The 21,240-nt window shown below is 45.9% G+C and overlaps 1 protein-coding gene across 5 annotated transcripts in view; it reads left to right on the top strand.

Moving 5' to 3' along the window:
* The window catches only part of LOC144597837 (putative voltage-dependent R-type calcium channel subunit alpha-1E), a 411,899-nt gene that overhangs the window by 193,290 nt on the left and 197,369 nt on the right, over positions 1 to 21,240 (top strand). For all 5 annotated transcript variants that reach the window (XM_078407483.1, XM_078407485.1, XM_078407488.1 and 2 more), the window contains 2 exons: positions 7,261 to 7,366; positions 9,226 to 9,365. In XM_078407483.1, the coding sequence (XP_078263609.1) occupies positions 7,261 to 7,366; positions 9,226 to 9,365 (246 nt within the window). The remainder of the gene's footprint in view (positions 1 to 7,260; positions 7,367 to 9,225; positions 9,366 to 21,240) is intronic.

Genomic DNA, 21,240 nt, shown 5'->3' with positions numbered 1-21,240 from the left:
CGGAAGAGATCCCAATGATCCCGAAATCTGAATCCCTGCCCCCTGCACCAACTCCTCAGCCACACATTAATTTCCCCTATCTTCCTATTCTTATCTGCATTAGCACGAGGTACTGGAAGCAACCCTGAGATCACTACCGTGCAGGTCCTGCTTTTCAGTCTTCTACCCAATTCCGTAAATTCTTGTTGCAGAACCTCCTTCCTCTTCCTACCTATACCATTTGTGCCAACATGCACAACTACCTCCAGCTGCTCCCCCTCTTGAGGATGCCGTGCAGCAGCTCCAAGTCGTCTTGGGCCCTGGCACCAGAGAGGCAACACACCATCCTGGAGTGTCGCAGAATCTCCTGTCCGCACCTCTGACGATGGAGTCTCCCACCACTGTGGCTCTGCCTGACGTCACTCTTCCCCGTTGAGCCTCGGCACCAGGGTTGGAATAACAGCCACATTGGAGCTACCACTCATTTCTGTCGTGTTGGCCGCTCCCAAGAGGGTGTTCCTGTTTTCAATGGGTACAGCCCCCGGGGTCTCCTGCACTCCACGTTTACTCCTCTTTCTCATAGTCACTCACCTTTGCTCTTCCTGTATCCATAGTGTGACAACCTCACTGAAGGTCTTGTCCAGGAAACTATCGTCTTCCCAGATGGTCCTGAGGTCATCCAGCTGCTGCTCCAGGTGCCCAACACGTTAATTCATGAGCTGCACCTGGATACAATATCTGCAGGTGTAGTTGTCAGAAGCTCCAGCGGTGTCTCTAACTTCCCACATCCTGCAGGAAACACACTGCACCAACTTCCCTGCCATTTCTTCTTTCAGCCAATACTCACTCTCACTGCTTCTGGCTGCTGCTTCTCTACGAACTTCACGGTAAAAACTGATTGAGATATGTTGATGAGGAAGTCACCTGGCCCAGCTGAAATACGTCCCAGAGTGTTTAAACAAAATTGGGGCAGCACGGTGGCGCAGCGGTAGAGTTGCTGCCTCACAGCACCAGAGACCCAGGTTCAATCCTAACTATGGGTGCTGTCTGTACGGAGTTTGTACGTTCTCCCTGTGACCACGTGGGTTTTCTCCGGGTGCTCCGGTTTCCTCCCACATTCCAAAGACATGCAGGTTTGTGGGTAAATTGTCCCTACAGCGTGTAGGGTACAACTAGTGTACGGGCGATCACTGGCCGGCGTGGACTCGGTGGGCCGAAGGGCTTATTTCCACACTGTATCTCAAAACTAAACTAAACTAAAGTCAATGATCCAGTTGCAAAGGGAGGTACAGAGGCCCAAAAGTTGGAGCTTGGTGATGTGTGTGGAGGGGATGACAGTGTTGAAGGCTGATCTGTAGTCGATGATCAGCAGTCTGACGTATGTGTTCCAGTTATCCAGATAGTCCAGAGTAAAGTGGAGAGCCAGTGAGATAGAGTCTGCTGTCGACCAGTTGTGGCAATAAAATGGAGCTATGCTCTATTTAAATCACATATATCATCATATCATATATATACAGCCGGAAACAGGCCTTTTCGGCCCTCCAAGTCCATGCCGCCCAGCGATCCCCGTACATTAACACTATCCTACACCCATTAGGGACAATTTTTACATTTACCCAGCCAATTAACCTACATACCTGTACGTCTTTGGAGTGTGGGAGGAAACCGAAGATCTCGGAGAAAACCCACGCAGGTCACGGGGAGAACGTACAAACTCCTTACAGTGCAGCACCCGTAGTCAGGATCGAACCTGAGTCTCCGGCGCTGCATTCGCTGTAAAGCAGCAACTCTACCGCTGCGCTACCGTGCGCTATATAGCCGGAGGAATTGCTATCAAAGATGTATACTCAAGACCTCAAAAGAATGCATGGGACAGATACAAGGTGCTATGTATGTTCTCTGCAATCAATGCAATAATTATAAGATGGACCAGTAATATTTAGCTGCACATCCCTTTGGGCACCAACCTGTCCATTTGTGGTTCATTTGTTATGTGCATTGTCATATCAGCACTTTATCGCCAATGAGAAGTTGGCTCCTGGGAGTGTGCAAAACAGTGCGGGGTTGGTGCCAATGTGCAGGAAGCATTGGCATCCTGGTGCCAGAGTGTGGGCATATCCGCAGTCTTTCAATCCGTCAGTAAACACTTGTGTAGCCAGGGATGAAAACCTTCACAGGTTCCTCCCTCGCGTTTTGTTTAAACACTCCAGCACGTACTGCATCTGGACCAGGTGACCTGTCCGCTTTCACAAATGCTCCTTCTGTGGGAGGCATGCAAGGCTCGCTGTGAATGGGAAGATGTCTGCATGATTTCAGCGTACACATACACCCAGTTCATCCCTGCCTGGAAAGCACAATGAGGTGGGAGTTGCCAGTCTATGGGAAAACATTGAGAAGTGTACCTGGCTCCCAAGGGAGTTTAATAATTGAAACGTTCCTGTTACTGAAGGATGTGCAATTATTACAAGCGTATGAGTTTCCAGAGAGATTCCTGTATTTTCTAGGATTTCTAGCTGAAATGCCGGCTTCATCTTGGTGGCGGAGTGGGGTCCCTCAGCAGAGCCAGCTTGTTGAATTAATTGCCCCCTCTGCAGGGAACTCTGTTATCACAACCAGGGACCATCCTTGGTCTCTGAGTCATCCTTGGTGTGAAGCAGCCAGATCACCCAGCACCATCCTTGGAAGTGAGCACGAGAAGCCCACACAGGCTGCTGCACTGAAATTGCATGTTGTTAGTATTTGTGTGTGAAACCTGCAAATTTCTGATTTAGCACCTCCAACTTTGAATCATGGTAATTATCAATTAATCCCAAACCAAATTATCAAACATGTGTTGCTTATTAGCACATTCATCTGTTTACATTCTTCCACCAAAATGTTGCCATGGAGCTGCTGGAAAACTCTTTGAAGTGCTGGGAAGTCAACAGGCAAGGACTGACTGTGGGTAGTCAGCACGGCTTTGTGTGTGGGAAATCACGTCTCACAAATATGGTCAGAGTTTTTTGGAACATGTCACCAAGAAGGATGGATGAGGGCAGGGCAGTGGATGTTGCCCAAGTGGACTTTGGCTAAGCATTTGACAAGGTCGCACATGGCAGGCTAGTCTGGAATACTAGATTTAAATAGAATCTAAGAAGTTGTTTGACACAGTTGCCTTCATTGGGAATGGTATTGAGTACCAAAGTTGTTACGTTATGATGCTCCTGTACAAGTTGTTGGTGAGATCATACCTGGAGTGTTTTGTAGGAAGCGACTGCAGATGCTGGTTTAAACCGAAGATAGACACAGAAAGGTGGAGTAACTCAGCGGGACAGGCAGCATCTCTGGAGAGAAGGAATGGGTGACGTTTCAGGTCGAGACCCTTCTCCAGAAGAAGAGATGCTGCCTGTCCCGCTGAGTTACTCCAGCTTTTTGTGTCTATCCTGGAGAATTGTATGCAGTTCTAGTCACCCAGCTATAGAAAGACCGGGCAATTGTGTCGCTGAACACTTGCGCTCAGTCCGTCTTGGCCAATGCGTTCTCCCGGTTGCCAAACATTTTAACTCCCCTCGATAGACACAAATTGCTGGAGTTACTCAATGGGTCACGAAGCATCTCTGGAAAAAAGGAATAAATGACATTTCGGGTCTCGACCCAAAATATCACCTATTCCTTTCCTCCGGAGATGCTGCCCGACTCGCTGAATTACTCCAGCATTTTGTGTCTATCTCCGGTGTAAACCGGCATCTACAGTTCCTTCTTACATATTTTAACTCCCCTTCCCATTCCCATACTGACCTTTCTGTCCTGGGCTCCCTGGCTGACAGGGTGGGGCCACACAGAAATTGGAGGAACAGCACCTCATATTTTGCTTGGGCAAAATCTGCCTCCCCCTCCCTCCACCGGTCATAGAAACATAGACATAGAAAATAGGTGCAGGAGTAGGCCATTCGGCCCTTCGAGCCTGCACCGCCATTCAATATGATCATGGCTGATCATTCAGCTCAGTAGCCTGTACCTGCCTTCTCTCCATACCCCCTGATCCCTTTAGCAAAAAGGGCCACATCTAACTCCCTCTTAAATATAGCCAATGAACTGGCCTCAACTACCTTCTGTGGCAGAGAATTCCACAGACTCACCACTCTCTGTGTGAAGAAATGTTTTCTCATCTCGAGAAAAATTCTACTAGTTCCACTGTTCACATCCTCGTATCCCTGTCTCTGTCTCTGTTTCTGTTTTCTACTGCACAACCGCCAACAGCTGGGCTATCTCGTGCAGGTTTCGCTCGCGTGGGTACTGGTTGCAAAAAGGTTATTTAGATTTTTATGTGGGCAAGTTTGGTGAGATGATCCATTTCCAAGCTGTCGAGCTGTGACTTGAAGAGTGACAAGGTTGGTGCACATCTGGTGGTGTCTGGAAAGATGTTCCACTCTGGGATAGCCCATGGATATACATGGCTATTTTTGTTTGCTCTAATTCTAGTATAAATGAAGTGACCTGAGGACTGTCTTGTAAATTTCTGAGTATAGGGTTGAATAAAGTGAGATATGTTACTGGGGATAATGCCATGAGTCACTTTGTAGACAGTACATAAGTGGGCTTTGGTGCGTCTTGACTTCAGTGACTTCCAGCCAAGGCCATTTAACATGTTGGAGATGCTTGACTGTCTTGAGTAGTTGTCACAAACAAACCGTTCTGCACGCCTCTGAACTTTGTCAAGGGTGTCAATGTTATTTTTCTGGTGAGGGCCCCATATTGTCTGGCAATATTCCAACAGTGGACGGACAAGTGTTTTGTACGCTACCTCCTTTGTTGGTTTGTCACAACCGGATAAATTTCTCCAGAGAAGGCCCAAAGTTCTGTTTGCTTTTGTGGCAATCTGGTTTATGTGTCTGTTCCAGGCTAGGCCAGATGTGAGTTCAACTCCCAGGTATGGGTGGTGATCAACTTCTTTAAGCAGCTTGTCTCCCATCTTGTACCGGTTTACAATCGGCTTGACTTTATGAGTAACTCTCATGGAAAAGCATTTGGTGTCATTGAAACCCATTTGCCAAATGGTTTCCCAATTGTAAAGATAGTTTATGTCATTTTGAAGAACCTTGGCACCTTCGGCAGAGCTTTGATCTCTCGATACATAATACAGTCGTCTGCGAAGAGTCAGACTCTCGAAGACAGGTTGTCAGGCAGATCGTTGATGTAGATCAAGAACAGCAAGGGTCCCAACACCGTTCCCTGTGGCACGCTAGACTCAACTGGAGATTGTTGTGATGTCTCACCATCTACTACAACCTTTTGATGTCATTTGGTGAGCAATGAATCAATCCAGGAGTAGATGTTATTTTGGATGTCAACGTGGTTGAAGCTTAGCCATCAACCTACGGTGGGGAATGGTGTCGAAGGCCTCGCTAAAGTCCATTATAGTAAGATCGGTCTGCCCTCTGTTATCCAGGATTGTTTGTAGATCATTAACCAGGACAGAGCTGGGTTTCGCTTGACCTGCCTTTGTGGAATCCATGCTGCTGGTCAGCCAGTAGATTGTGTATTTCAAAATGCCTCATAACATGGCCATGAATAAAATGTTCAAGGAGTTTGCAGACAATTGAAGTCAAGGGTACCGGACAATACAATACAATACAATATATCTTTATTGTCATTGTACCCAGGGGTACAACGAGATTGGGAATTTGCCTCCCATAAGATGCAATAGTTTAATTAATTTAGACAACAGCAACCCAACGAAACAATTGTAACAGTTTTAGACAGGATAAAGTGCAAGTTGATCTGTGCCGGATCACTATGCGTTGTGACCATCCGGCTCAGCAGGACCGGTTCATAGCAGCTATGGCCCTGGGGATGAAGCTGTTCCTGAGTCTGGAGGTGCGGGCGTAGAAGGCCTTGTATCGTCTGCCCGATGGAAGGAGTTCGAACAGACTGTTGCAGGGGTGTGAAGAGTCTTTGTGGATGCTGGTGGCTTTTCTGAGGCATCGTGTGTTGTAGATGCCCTCCAAGTCTGGTAGCTGTGTTCCGATGGTCCTCTGAGCTCAATGGACTACTCGCTGAAGATAACTGACTGGATTTGAGCGGTCGCTCTTTTTGTAAATTGGAGAGATGTTTGCATTACGCCAATCACTCGGTAGTTCTCCAGTAGAAATTGATTTCTGGAATAATATCTGGAGGATTGGAGCAATGCTTGAAGAACATGATTTCAAAACTCTGGCAGTTATGCCGGACGGGCCACATGCTTTTTAAGGATTCAATTCAGACAAATGCTTTTCAACTCCCTCTTTGGTGATGAGCAAGTTGCAATATCTGGAACACTACTAGGGCCAAGATCTGGAAATTCAAATTGTTTTTCTCTGGTAAAAACCGAGCAAAACTGATGACCAAGAGCTTCAGCCTTATCCTTTACAGCTGAAATGATGGTTAGCACATCTTCCTCAGCCAACAATGGGCCATTTTGGACTCCCCCCTTCCTGACCTCATCTGTTGCCGGCCCTGTTTCGCTCTGACCTTCTCTATCTTTCAGTCTGAAGAAGAGTTCCGACCCAAAATGTCATCTTTTCCTTTTCTCCAGAGATGCTGCCTGACCAGCTGAGTTACAACAGCATTTTGTGTCTATCTTTTGTAGAAAGGATGTTTTTTAAGTGAGAAAGGGTGCAGAAAAGACAAAGTTACATGGACTGCAGGCTTCAGTTATAGGGAAACTTTGGATAGGCTTGGACTTTTTTCTTTGGAGCGAAGGAGGCTGAGTGGTGACCTTATTGAAATATACAAAGCCATGAGGGGCATTGCTAAATTGAATGCTCACAGTGTTTTTCCAAGCGTTGAGGGTATAAACATAAAGGTGAGAGGGTAGAGCTTTAAGAGAGACTTCAGGGACATTTTTATTCACTACGAGGGTAGTCCATATCAGCAATGAAATACTAGAGCAAACTAGAGAAGCAAATACAATTATGACTTTCAAAAGACATTTGGACCGTAATTTGGATAAAAAGGCCAGAATACCAACTTGGTCGCGAAGGATGCCTACAGGGCCTGTTTCCATGCTGTGCAGCTCAATGGCTCTAATAATGGGTGATTACTTGAATTAAGTCAAGATTATCTGACACAAACATCTTGACGTGCTGAATGTAGACCATCCAAAAAGTGGTCGTGTAGCAACGGAGGACCAAGGTGCAGAAATCAACCGACACAAAGTAGAGTCTGGAATAATTTTAGCAATGTTTGAGTTTTGCAAATATGCCTTACAGTCTCTGAGTGTTTGTTGGCAGTCGAATGTCCAGTTTTCCTTAACACTTAAACTCCATTTGAATACATGATTCTGGCCACGATCATCGCCAACTGTGTGGTACTGGCTCTGGAACAGCACTTGCCCAAAGGAGATAAGACGCCTATGGCCAAAAGTTTGGTGAGTACAAACCTGTCGCTTGGGGAGTTGGAGGAGCTAGGATTGAGGTGAAGATGGATAATGAGGTGCCTTGGAACTTTGTGGTGGGTGATAGGTGAGGTCAGTAGCTGGGATGGGGTGAAGATCTGGGGATTTGAGGTGAGGAACAGAGGGATGTGGACTTTGGAAATTGAGAGCTGGATGAGAATTTGCAGATTGTAAAATATTAAGGGATGAGGATTCCAGGTTGCGGAGTCTGGAGAGGGGGTTGGTGATGTGATCTTCTGTGGGAAGGGAGGAGCTGGGCATGTGGGTGAGGTTCTTAAGGGGAAGGGGTTTGAGAAGAGGAATGGTGACAGACAATAGACAATAGACAATAGGTGCAGGAGGAGGCCATTCGGCCCTTCGAGCCAGCACCGCCATTCAATGTGATCATGGCTGATCATTCTCAATCAGTACCCCGTTCCTGCTTTCTCCCCATACCCCCTGACTCCGCTATCCTTAAGAGCTCTATCTAGCTCTCTCTTGAATGTATTCAGAGAATTGGCCTCCACTGCCCTCTGAGGCAAAGAATTCCACAGATTCACAACTCTCTGACTGAAAATGTTTTTCCTCATCTCAGTTCTAAATGGCCTACCCCTTATTCTTAAACTGTGGCCCCTGGTTCTGGACTCCCCCAACATTGGGAACATGTTTCCTGCCCAGTATCTGGGAGAAGTTGTAAATTTATACAAGACTAGAAAATGGTAGACCCGTTGGGCCCAAAGCTCTCCTGCATTGGTCTAGCACCCTCCCCTCCCATACTCCCCCCTCCCCCTCCCCTCCCCTTCCACACCCACTCCATCCCCCCTCAATCCCCCTTATACCCCCTCCTCCCCTCCCCCACTCACCCACTGCATCCCCCCTCAACCCCCTTATCCCCCCTCCTCCCCTCCCGCCCCCTCAACCACTCAGCCACTCACCCACTCCATCCCGCTCAACCCCCCAAACCTCTCCTGCATTGGTCTAGCACCCTCCCCTCCCCAACTCCCCCCACTCACCCATTCTGTCCCCCTCAACCCTCCTTATCCCCCCTCCTCCCCTCCCACTCACCCACTCTATCCCCCGCTGGGGGTCATAGTCCGGTGATGGTCCGGGGCGCTGAGGCCGGGCAGGAGCGTGGACTACACCTCCCAGAGGGCAGCGCAGCGGCGGGAGGCGCGCACAAGATGGTGGAGCGGAAGGTGGTGGAGAAGAAGGAGAGCAGCCACCATTGTTGTTGGAGTCATCGACGACGCCATCGGTTGAAGCGGGCGCTGGAGGAGATGCGGGAGGAGGAGGAGAAGAAGCTGCCCACTGGGGGTTGTAGTCTGATAATGCTCCGTCGGTTGAAGTGGGCGCTAGAGGTGATGGAGGGGAATTCCTGCGGGTCCCACCTCCCTACGAGCTCCCATTGGTCAGATCCCGTCCCGCCCTTGACCCTTATTGGCTGGGTGGCTGTTGGGTTCCCATTGTGACATCGAACGCAGGACAAATGGAAAAGTGATTTAAAATATTTTTAAAAGCCAATGATTTTTAAAATATAACACCAATTTGAACGAAACTTCCTCCCGCCCACCCCAGGACAATGGTAAGTACGGTGGGCCTACAATTGTCATGCTATCATGTATCGTTTTGGCTGTATTTCAGGAACGGATAAACAAACAATCAAACAAGATGAGAGTTTAATAATATATAGATAGATATAGGTGGTAGATAGATAAGTGGCTGCAGTAGTCATTCTAGACTTTCCATTTAATGAGTTACCATTGTGGACCCATGTTTGGTCCCTGATATAAATATTTGAAAGATATTTTGTTAATATTTCATGCTAATGCCTTCTTTTATGTTCCCTCCACCAGGAGCAAACCGAGCCGTATTTTATTGGGATCTTTTGCTTTGAGGCTGGGATTAAAATCGTAGCTCTTGGATTTGTGTTCCATAAAGGATCCTATCTTCGGAATGGTTGGAACGTGATGGATTTCATTGTAGTCCTGAGTGGGTAAGTAATTTCATACTCTTGGACTTCTGAAAAAATACACTGCACAGAATATGCCTCTCAAAGATTATTAGCATCCACCAAGTCTTTCCACTCATCTTTCATCTAACACCATCAGGGTACCATTCTATTTCTGGTACCTCCACCACATAAATATCCACTAGACTTGACTATCACATATCTATAGCACCAACAGAAATACCTCTTCTGGTGCCCAACCTTTCAACCTATTCATAACTCCAGAGATCTTTGCTGGAAAATTGCTTATACTTCTCAGAGAGATGCAGAGGACCAGCAAACTATGAGACTGTCTGGAGGGATATGTACTTAAGATGATCTTAACTGAAGAGTATTGGGGCTTGGCCGGGGGCCTTGTAGAGTCTTCAGCAGTGCTCTACCAGCAATAACAAGGCATTGTGGAAACTTACCCTGGTTTGTCCTTTGCAAAGACCATGGCAAAGGACACAGTCAGTCTCCTCTCCTCTCCATTATTAGCAGCTAATTATTAGGAAGCTATCACCAACAGTACGATCAAGAGGCTACTGAAGCCAACTGCAAAGAATTCAATAGTTCCTTTGATGAGGTCCCACATCAGAAGCAGTGCATCGGGACACTCCCAGCAAGCAGGCCCAGCTCACTGCCGCGGATTGACATCGGAGGATCTGCCCGTCGCACAGTAGTAGAGATGCTGCCAATGTCGGTTGGGCCTTAGATGGAGTATTGGGTTCAATCTAATAGCATGGAAACAAGCCTTTCAGCCCCATTGTTCCATTGCAGAATATGTCTAACTGAGCTAGTCCCATTTGCCTGTGCTTGGTAGAAGTCCCTCTAAAGGTTATCTATCCAAGTACCTGTCAAATATCTGCAGATCACTAGACTGTAGGAAGTATGTGATGGTTCCAGAGGATGTGGAAGGTATTTAGTGAAATACTTCTGCAGATGGAGGATTTTGCCATGAGGTCAGACTGGGGAAACGGGTTGTTTGCCTTGGAGACAAAAGAGTGCAGATATTGGAATTTGAAGCAGAAAGCAAACTGCTGCAGGAACTCAGCAGGTGGGGCAGCTTCTGTGTGGGGGAAAGGAATTGTCAACGATTTTCCATGCAAGTTGAGAAGAGTCTTAATAGAAGTGGGGAAAGATCATGACAGGTATAAAGTGGGAAGCTATTTGCATTGGCAGATGGCTCGAGGACCAGAGAACCTACTAACGTAATATTTTAAACAGAGGGGTAGGTGAGGAAAAAGAACTTGACACAAAGAGTTGTGATGATCTGCAAGACACTGCCTGCTTGGGATGTGTATAGCTGATGGTCTAAAATAGCATCATTGGGGCTATCTGAAGGGAACTGGAAGGCACCAGAATAAATTGCAGGCCCATGAGAAAATAAAGGAGCTTGGGGAATGGCACTGAGAGGATTGCTGCATTAGGAGTCGGCAACCATTCACTGGGCCAAATTCCACAGTTTGTAAACTTGTGATAATTACAAAATTTGCTGTCCCTGTGCTGATTGATTCCCAGTTACAGTATCAACAGCCGTGTGCATTCACACCTGCATTGTCTACCTTGAAGCTTTAATTCTCTTGCCTATCCCTGAATTTCTATTGGTATTACAATGTCCCAAAAAAACAGCACAAATCCTTATTTGACATGCTTTCCAGTCTGATCATACCATTTGTGTGTGATTTCATACCATGCACATGCTGGCTGTTTTCCTGAGGCAGAGTGAAGTATAGATGGAGTCAATGGGGAGACGCTAGTTTGTGTAGACACGAATGCATCGTGTCTTGGCTGTGTTGGCTGGGTCTTTATCTTCCAGGGTACCCATTACGAAATTGTCTACATAATACTTTCTTCCCTTGACCTCTCTTTCCTTCTTTCTGACTCTCCTTCAAACCTTTTCTTTTACCAAGTCTTTGGGCATTTATCTCCTTATGTGGCTTGGTGATAACATTCCTTGGGATGAAATGGAAGTAAGTTATTCTTAATTGGACATGAGGTTGTGAAAGATGTGCTATAAGTGTGTGTTCCTTCTCTCTCTTTCCCTTTCTCATGAAGGTATCAGTGTTCAGCTCGAAAAGCAGCATTACCCGGGAACAAATACTTGCATTAATATCGCACCTTAATAGAGTGAGGTTTCCGAAGGCTTCATCAGGCTAAATTTTACTGACAGGAGACATTAGGATGGATGCCTAACAAGGTGCAGATTTTATTGAAGGTCTTAAAAGTGGAGAGGTGTAGATGATGAATTTTATAGTTGAAAGCCTTGGCAGCTGAAGGCATGGCCACCATTAGGGAAGAAATTATAAAAGTGGATATGCAAAATGACAGGCAATATTTGTTATTAGCTTGCACTTATATCCGTGAGATGGAGGGAAGGATAATGGGTCTGAAAAAGCTTGGAATTGAATATGATATAAGAATTAAGTGATTGAAAAGGAAATAAATATTTAAAGACAAAAATATTTAGAGGGAGAGAGGAGAGCGAGAGAGGAGAGCAAGAGTTAGAGCGAGAGAGAGAGAGCGGGAGAGAGAGCGAGAGAGAGAGCGAGAGAGAGAGAGAGAGAGAGAGAGAGAGAGAGAGAGAGAGAGAGAGAGAGCGAGAGCTAGTGCTAGTCAGAGTAGGAATAGGAGGATATTTCAGATGAATACGTGGCTTGAAAAATGGTGCAAGGGGGAGGGATTCAAATTTTTAGGACATTGGAACCAGTTCTGGGAGAGGTGGGACCAGTACAAACAGGACGGTCTGCACCTGAGCTGGAATGGAACCAATGTCTTAGGGGGAGTGTTTGCTAGTGCTGTCGGGGAGGATTTAAACTAATGTGGCAGGGGGATGGGAGCAGGAGCAGAGAGACAGAGGGGTGTAAAATGAAGGTGGAAGCAACAGGTAGCAAGGTGAAAAGTAAAAGTGGTAGGCAGACAAATCCAGGGCAAAAATCAAAAAGGGCCACTTTTCAACATAATTGTATAAGGGGTAAGAGAGTTGTAAAAACAAGCCTGAAGGCTTTGTGTCTCAATGCAAGGAGTATACGTAATAAGGTGGATGAATTAAATGTGGAGATAGTTATTAATGATTATGATATAGTTGGGATTACGGAGACATGGCTCCAGGGTGACCAAGGCTGGGAGCTCAACATCCAGGGATATTCTATATTCAGGCGGGATAGACAGAAAGGAAAAGGAGGTGGGGTAGCGTTACTGGTTAGAGAGGAGATTAAAGCAGTGGAAAGGAAGGACATTAGCTTGGAGGAAGTGGAATCGATATGGGTAGAGCTACGAAACACTAAGGGGCAGAAAACGCTAGTGGGAGTTGTGTACAGGCCACCTAACAGCAGTAGTGAGGTTGGGGATGGCATCAAGCAGGAAATTAGAAATGCATGCACTAAAGGTGCAGCAGTTATAATGGGTGACTTCAATCTACATATAGATTGGGTGAACCAAACTGGCAGGGGTGCTGAGGAAGAGGATTTCTTGGAATGTTTGAGAGATGGTTTTCTAAACCAACATGTCGAGGAACCAACAAGAGAACAGGCCATTCTAGACTGGGTATTGAGTAATGAGGAAGGGTTAGTTAGCAGTCTTGTTGTGCGAGGCCCCTTGGGCAAGAGTGATCATAATATGGTAGAGTTCTTCATTAGGATGGAGAGTGACAAAGTCGATACAGAAACAAGTGTTCTGAACTTAAAGAAAGGTAACTTTGAGGGTATAATAATAATAATAATAATAATAATAATAAGCATTTATTTTATATAGCGCCTTTCCAGAAGCTCAAAGCGCTTTACATAAACAATCATAACATAAAAACAAACAGACAAACTATCCTAACGGAGAAGCGGCGAATAAACAACGCCAGCGTCCTCTCACGTCAGGGTCCGGCAGTATACAACACAAAGCACAGGACACACAGATAGAATTTTTACACAAACAGCCATCACAGTGATTGCTCTAGGCACACCCTCACTGTGATGGTATGAGGCGTGAATTGTCCAAGATAGACAGGCGATTGATGCTGAAAGGGTTGACGGTGGACATGCAATGGAAGGCATTTAAAGGTCGCATGGATGAACTACAACAAGTGTTCATCCCAGTTTGGCAAAAGAACAAACCAGGAAAGGTAGTGCATCCGTGGCTAACAAGGGAAATCAAGGATAGTATTAAAACAAAAGATGAAGCATACAGATTAGCCAGAAAAAGTAGCATACCAGAGGACTGGGAGAAATTCAGAGTCCAGCAGAGGAGGACAAAGGGCTTAATTAGGAAAGGGAAAATAGATTATGAGGGAAAACTGGCAAGGAACATAAAAACAGACTGCAAAAGCTTTTATAGATATGTCAAGAGAAAAAGATTAGTTAAGGCAAATGCAGCTCCCTTGCAGTCGGAAACAGGTGAATTGATCATAGGGAACAAGGAGATGGCAGACCAATTGAACAAATACTTTGGTTCTATCTTCACTAAGGAAGACATAAACCGTCTGCCGGAAATAGCGGGGGACCGGTGGTCTAATGAGGGAAATCCAGGTTAGTCGGGAAGTGGTGTTAGGTAAATTAAATGGATTAAAGGCAGATAAATCCCCAGGGCCAGATAGGCTGCATCCCAGAGTGCTTAAGGAAGTAGCCTCAGAAATAGTGGATGCATTAGTGATAATTTTTCAAAACTCTTTAGATTCTGGAGTAGTTCCTGAGGACTGGAGGGTAGCTAATGTAACCCCACTTTTTAAAAAGGGAGGGAGAGAGAAAACGGGGAATTATAGACCAGTTAGCCTAACATCGGTAGTGGGGAAAATGCTAGAGTCAGTTATTAAAGATGTGATAGCATCACATTTGGAAAGTGGTGAAATCATCGGACAAAGTCAGCATGGATTTACCAAAGTCAAATCATGTCTGACGAATCTTATAGAATTTTTCGAGGATGTAACTAGTAGAGTGGATAAGGGAGAACCAGTCGATGTGTTATATCTGGACTTTCAGAAGGCCTTCGACAAGGTCCCACATAGGAGATTGGTGTACAAACTTAAAGCACACGGTATTGAGGGTTCAGTTTTGAGGTGGATAGAAAATTGGTTGGCGGACAGGAAGCAAAGAGTAGGAATAAACGGGTCCTTTTCGGAATGGCAGGCAGTGACTAGTGGGGTACCGCAAGGCTCAGTGCTGGGACCCCAGTTATTTACAGTGTATATTAATGATTTGGACGAGGGAATTGAATGCAACATCTCTAAGTTTGCGGATGACACGAAGCTGGGTGTCAGTGTTAGCTGCGAGGAGGATGCTAGGAGGCTGCAGAGTGACTTGGATAGATTAGGCGAGTGGGCAAATGCATGGCAGATGCAATATAATGTGGATAAATGTGAGGTTATCCACTTTGGCGGCAAGAACAGGAAAGCAGAGTATTACCTGAATGGTGACCGATTAGGAGAAGGGGAGATGCAACGTGGCCTGGGTGTCATGGTGCACCAGTCATTGAAAGCAAGCATGCAGGTGCAGCAGGCAGTGAAGAAAGCGAATGGTATGTTGGCATTCATAGCAAGAGGATTTGAGTTTAGGAGCAGGGAGGTTCTGCTGCAGTTGTACTGGGCCTTGGTGAGACCGCACCTGGAGTATTGTGTGCAGTTTTGGTCTCCTAACCTGAGGAAAGACGTTCTTGCCTTAGAGGGAGTACAGAGAAGGTTCACCAGATTAATCCCTGGGATGGCGGGACTTGCATATGAGGAAAGACTGGATAGACTGGGCTTGTACTCGCTGGAATTTAGAAGACTGAGGGGGGATCTTATAGAAACATATAAAATTCTTAAGGGGTTGGAGAGGCTAGATGCGGGAAGATTGGTCCCGATGTTGGGGGAGTCCAGAACCAGGGGTCACAGCTTTAGGATAAGGGGGAAGTCTTTTAGGACCGAGATGAGAAAACATTTTTTCACACAGAGAGTGTTGAGTCTGTGGAATTCTCTGCCACAGAAGGTAGTTGAGGCCAGTTCATTGGCTATATTTAAGAGGGAGTTAGATGTGGCCCTTTTTGCTAAAGGGATCAGGGGGTATGGAGAGAAGGCAGGTACAGGCTACTGAGCTGAATGATCAGCCATGATCATATTGAATGGCGGTGCAGGCTCGAAGGGCCGAATGGCCTACTCCTGCACCTATTTTCTATGTTTCTATGTTTCTATGAGAGAGAGAGAGAGCGAGAGAGAGCGAGAGAGAGAGAGAGAGAGAGAGAGAGAGAGAGAGAGAGAGAGGGAGAGAGAGGGAGAGAGAGGGAGAGAGAGGGAGAGAGAGAGAGAGAGAGAGAGAGAGAGAGAGAGAGAGAGAGAGAGAGAGAGAGAGAGAGAGAGAGAGAGAGAGAGAGAGAGAGAGAGAGAGAGAGAGAGAGAGAGAGAGAGAGAGAGAGAGAGAGAGAGAGAGAGAGAGAGAGAGAGTTGAGAGAGAGAGTTGAGAGAGAGAGAGAGAGAGAGAGAGAGAGAGAGAGAGAGAGAGAGAGATATGATCTGGGAACTATGTCAAAGCATGAAACGATTTGTGATACATGTTTCCACTAACTGCAAAGATTAGAAAGAATAACTCATGTAGGTTTCAATATATGTTCTGTAAGAGGTGAAAAAGCCGTGTTAGATGTTTAGGAGGGAATTGATGCTGGTTTAAACCGAAGATAGAGATGTTGGTGGGACCACACCTGGAATATTGTGTTTGGTTCTGAAAAACATACAAAAGGAAGGATGTGATTAAGCTGGAGAGGATGCAGAAAAGATTCACATGGACCTTGGCATGATTGGAGGGCTGGTCTTATGTGGAGAGACTGGATCGTCTGGAACTGTTATTCCTGAAGCAAAGGAGGCCGAGGTGGCCTTGTACAGGTTTATAAAATCATGATGGGGTTGCCATATTTATTTTTCCAGGGTAGGGGAGACTAAAGCTAGAGGGCAGAGGTTTAACATGAGAGGGGAAAGATTTGAAGGGGTCCTGAGGGGCACATTTCCCACACAGAGGGTGGTGAGTATATGAAACGAACTGCCAGAGGAAAGGGTACAAATGGATGCAATTGCAATATTTAAAAGATTTAGACAGGCACATGGATATGGATGCTTTGGAGGGATATGGGCCAAACACAGGCAAATGGAGCTATTCAGGGAGACACCTTGGACTTTAGACACTTAGAGATACAGCACGGAAACAGACCCTTTGGCCCACCGAGCCCATGCCGACCAGCGTACACTAACCTACACGCACTAGGGACAATTTTACAACTTACCAAAGCCAATTAACCTACAAACCCGCTTGTCTTTGGAGTGTGGGAGGAAACCAGAGCACCTAGAGAAAACCCACGTGGTCACCGGGAGAACATACAAATTCCATACAGACAGCACATGCCGTCAGATCGAACAGGGGTCTCCGGCGCTGTGAGGCAGCAACTCTGCCGTTGTGCTACCGTGCCGCCTGTCGACATGGATGAGTTGGGCCAAGTAGTACTATAATTCTTTACTATTCAGGACAAAATATCAGCCTTTGGATTCCTAAAATGTCTTGCTTGGATTGTCCAGGAGAACCCTTTGCAGGACCAACTAATGTAGGCATAAAGGAACCGTTGAATGAAGAGTATTTCTGGTCTGAAACCAAAATATTTGCGATAGACAAACGATGCAGCAGACAGCTGCAAGACGACAGTCTACAGCAGCTATTTCTGCTGCTTGCACAGCTTGGCAAAGTCCCCGATAGGCACTGATGGGCTTGTCAGGCTGGTGGAAGATGCCCAGGCAACACGCTCACGCCCTTGAACCACCCTGCAATTACCTGCCCCAGTCAGCCACGCCATTTCTCATTGCATGGCTCCAGTTTCCAAGTGAATCTGGGCCCAACTCTCAGTTTCACAATGCTTGCATATGCATAGGATCCTGGGGATAGATTTATATATGATGCATTTGCCAAGGGCTTTGTTAAACAGACATTTGGTGCTATGCTACAGCAGGAAGTTAAGCCCGGTGACCAGAAGCCGAGACAGAGGTAGACATTCAGGTAAAGAGGAGGAGCAAATCATGGATGGGATTTAAGAGCCTTCTCTGGAGATGCTGCCTGACCAGCTGAGTTACTCCAGTTTTTTGGGTCTATCTGCGGTATAAACCAGCATCTGCAGTTCCTTTCTGCACATGTTGTCTACCCAAGCCAGCCCCAATTGCCTACATTTGGTTCTTATCCTTCTAATCATTTTCTATCCATGAAGCTGTCCAAATGTCTTTTAAATATTGTACTTCCATTACAGAGAAGGTTCACTAGATTGATTCCTGGGATGGCTGGACTTTCATATGAAGAAAGACTGGATAGACTAGGCTTGTACTCGCTGGAATTTAGAAGACTGAGGGGGGATCTTATAGAAACATATAAAATTCTTAAGGGGTTGGAAAGGCTAGATGCGGGAAGATTGTTCCCGATGTTGGGGAAGTCCAGAACCAGGGGTCACAGGTTAAGGATAAGGGGGAAGTCTTTTAGGACCGAGATGAGAAAACATTTCTTCACACAGAGAGTGGTGAGTCTGTGGAATTCTCTGCCACAGAAGGTAGTTGAGGCCAGTTCATTGGCTATATTTAAAAGGGAGTTAGATGTGGCCCTTTTTGCTAAAGGGATCAGGGGGTATGGAGAGAAGGCAGTTACAGGTTACTGAGCTGGATGATCAGCCATGATCATATTGAATGGCGGTGCAGGCTCGAAGGGCCGAATGGCCTACTCCTGCACCTATTTTCTATGTTTCTATGTTACCTCTAGCACTTCGTCTGGCAACCCATCCACTCCACTTTGGATGATGGAAACCAGACCCCTGCCACCCTCTGGGTGAAAATAAATCTCTCTTAGTTATTGGTCTTTTTGCTAATGTTTGAAAGGGACTTTCATAAGTTCATGGATGGGGAACGTTTGGAAGGGTATGGGCTAGGTGAAGGCAAATCTAACTAAGGGAAGAGATTGCTGAAGTTCTGGCTACAGAAGATGAATCAGATCACTGGAGGACACAGTGGCACAGAGGTAGAGTTGCTGCCTCACAGCGCCAGAGACCCGGGTTCGATCCTGACTTCGGGTGCTGTCCATGTGGAACTTTATGTTTTCTCTGTGACCATGTGGGTTTTCTCCGGGTGCTCCAGTTTCCTCCCACATTCCAAAGATCTGCAGGTTTATAGGTTAATTGGCTCCTGTGAATTGTTCCTAGTGTGTAGGATAGAACTAGTGTATTGGTGATTGCTGGTCGGTGCGGACTTTCTATGCTGTATCTACAAACTAAACAAAACTTCACCTGAGAAGTGCAGCAGGGAAAAGCCAATTAATTGGAAACCTTTTGACTCTAAAATCAATGTCATTGAAATCAATGTGAAAAAAAAATCTGAGGGCAAGTGTAGTCTGCATTTGGAGAGATGGGGATTAATTAAGGATAGCAAGTCTTTGAAAAATGTAGTCTAATTAGTTGGATAGGACATCACATTTACAAAGAGGTGACTGTGTACTGACGTAGGGTGATGTAGTCCAGATGAATTTCAGTAAGGCCTTTGACAAAATCCCACATGGGAGACCAGTCCAAAAGGTAAAAGCCAAGAAAGGGAAAGCAATGGGAAGGGAAATAGAGGGCAAGGAGAGAGGAGGGGAGGAAGAGATTCTATATGTCAAGAGGAGGAAATGATGCTTTCAATCAAATCAATGGTGGCCAGGTTCACAGACACAGGTCTCTCCAAATCTTTAAAGGAACAACTCATGTTAGAATGTGTAAGAAGGAAGTGCAGATGCTGGTTTAAACCAAAGATAATAGAGCAGAGCAAGATACACCATTCAACCCTAAAAACCGTAGTATGTCATGACGCCATTTTAGTAGGCAGAAACTTGCAGAAACATTTAAAAAGAAAAATAACAAAAATCTGTGAATTGATAGATGAGATATATTTTGCATTTTTATGGTATCATCACACATACTGTTCCCCAAAACACTGATTACACTACGAGAGGCATAGCGAACAGCGGGTTTTGCTTACTAAAATGGCGGACGGTACGCTACTTTGCGTATTACACTTCAGTATAGGCGATTTCGACAGAGTGGTTCTCCTTCCTCCTCTAGTATCTTTGGTTTAAACCAACTCATGTGGAATCTGTTGATTTAAAAAAAAATGTAATGATAGGTTTGTTCAGCCAATTTATTTTCCTCTGTCTGAGGATTCTCATATTCACCTCTGTAAAAGAGACACCAAAAATTCAGGGAATCAAAAAGCTTTTACTTGTGCTTTCCAATGCAGAGAGCTCTAGATGCTGAACACATTTTAATGTCAATTGGTCTCCCACTGTCTTTTTTTTCCAGTCTGCTGTTTCTTGGTCTCTGTCTCTTGTTCACTTTACATTTCATAATTTTCTCCATCGCTCTCTTTGTTTTTTAAAATATTTTTCAAACGTTGTCCCATTTGTTACCCCTTCAACCCTTCTTTCTCCCTCCGTGCCTATTACTGGTTGAGTGTGTGAAATGGAGAGAATTGACGAGCCACGTCTGGGGAGAGTGAATAAATGGACAGTTCGACTGGAGTTGGCAGACATTGTGGGCTGGAGCGACTTCCTTGCGTGATTCAATCCCCCTTGTTTTGACACAAAGGTTTCGCAGAGTTTTCAGACTATGGTGATGTGAACCGAGTGATTGAACGGTTACCTGGCAGCCAGGAAATCTCCATGGCAATCAGCTGCAAGAATTGTAGGCTGCCAGGGTGACGTGACATTTGAATGACTGCGATATACGGAGCTCAAAACACAGATGAGGGAGAATTTATCTGTGCTTAGCAAAGGCCACGGTTCCCAAATACTATGTGCCACACAGCTTCCCGGCAATGATCTTAGATGGATTAACAGTAAGCACTAAACTCCTGCCCACTGATCTTTGCTGAAGGTGGATAGATACCCAGGGCCTGACCAAGTCCATCCTCGGCCCTGAGGGAGGACATTGCGGAGGCCCTTGCAGAGATATTTGCATTATCTTTAGCCGCAGGTGAAATTCCAAAAGACTGGAGGGTGGATCATGTTGTACAGTTAATGAAGAAGGACAGGAAGGACAAGCCAGGGAACTGCAGGTCACTGATCCTGCCATTAGTGGTGGGAATGTTGTTGGAAGGGACTCTGAGGCTCAGCATCTACCAGCATTTGGATAGGCACAGACTGATTAGGGATAGTCAACATGGCTTTGTGAGTGGAAATAGTGTCAGAGGTTTTTGTAGAGGTCACCAAGAGCATCGATTCAGTTTAGTTTAGTTGAGAGATACAGCATGAAAACAGGCCCTTCGACCCACCGAGTCTGTGCCAACCAACAACCATCCGTACACTAGTTCTGTGTTATCCCAGTTTCGCATCCTACATGCCAGGGGCAATTTACAGAAGCCAATTATCCTACAAAGCTCTGGAATGTGGGAGGACACCGGAGCGCGCTGAGGAAACCCACGTGTTCACAGAGAGAACATACAAACTCCGTATGGACAGCACCCATAGACAGGATTGAGCACTGGTCTCTGGTGCTGTAAGGCAGCCACTCCATCACTCCACCACAGTGCTACCCATTGATGAGGGTACAGCTTTAGCAAAGCCTTTATCAAGATGCCGCATGGTGGGCTCATCAGGACTGGTTACATCATGGATAGACACAAAATGCTGGAGTCACTCAGTTGCTCCACCCAGTAACGATGGTGCCAGCAGAAAGTGATGGGCATTGCCTGGTCCATGCCTACTGACCTCTCCATCATCAAAGGGATCTACAGGAGATTCTGCATGCACATTATGGCCTTTTTACCTCGTATTACTGATTATTTATTTATTACTGATAATTGTATATTCGTTGATGTGCGGTTGCTTTAATGGGCCTGTAAAGCCGCAGCAAGTGAGAATTTCATTGTTCTGTAGCC

The sequence above is a fragment of the Rhinoraja longicauda genome, chromosome 11 (assembly GCF_053455715.1).
Source record: "Rhinoraja longicauda isolate Sanriku21f chromosome 11, sRhiLon1.1, whole genome shotgun sequence".
NCBI classification, from domain to species: Eukaryota; Metazoa; Chordata; class Chondrichthyes; order Rajiformes; family Arhynchobatidae; genus Rhinoraja; species Rhinoraja longicauda.
Note: the sequence above shows the minus strand (reverse complement) of the source record. Positions and strands in the feature narration are given on the sequence as shown.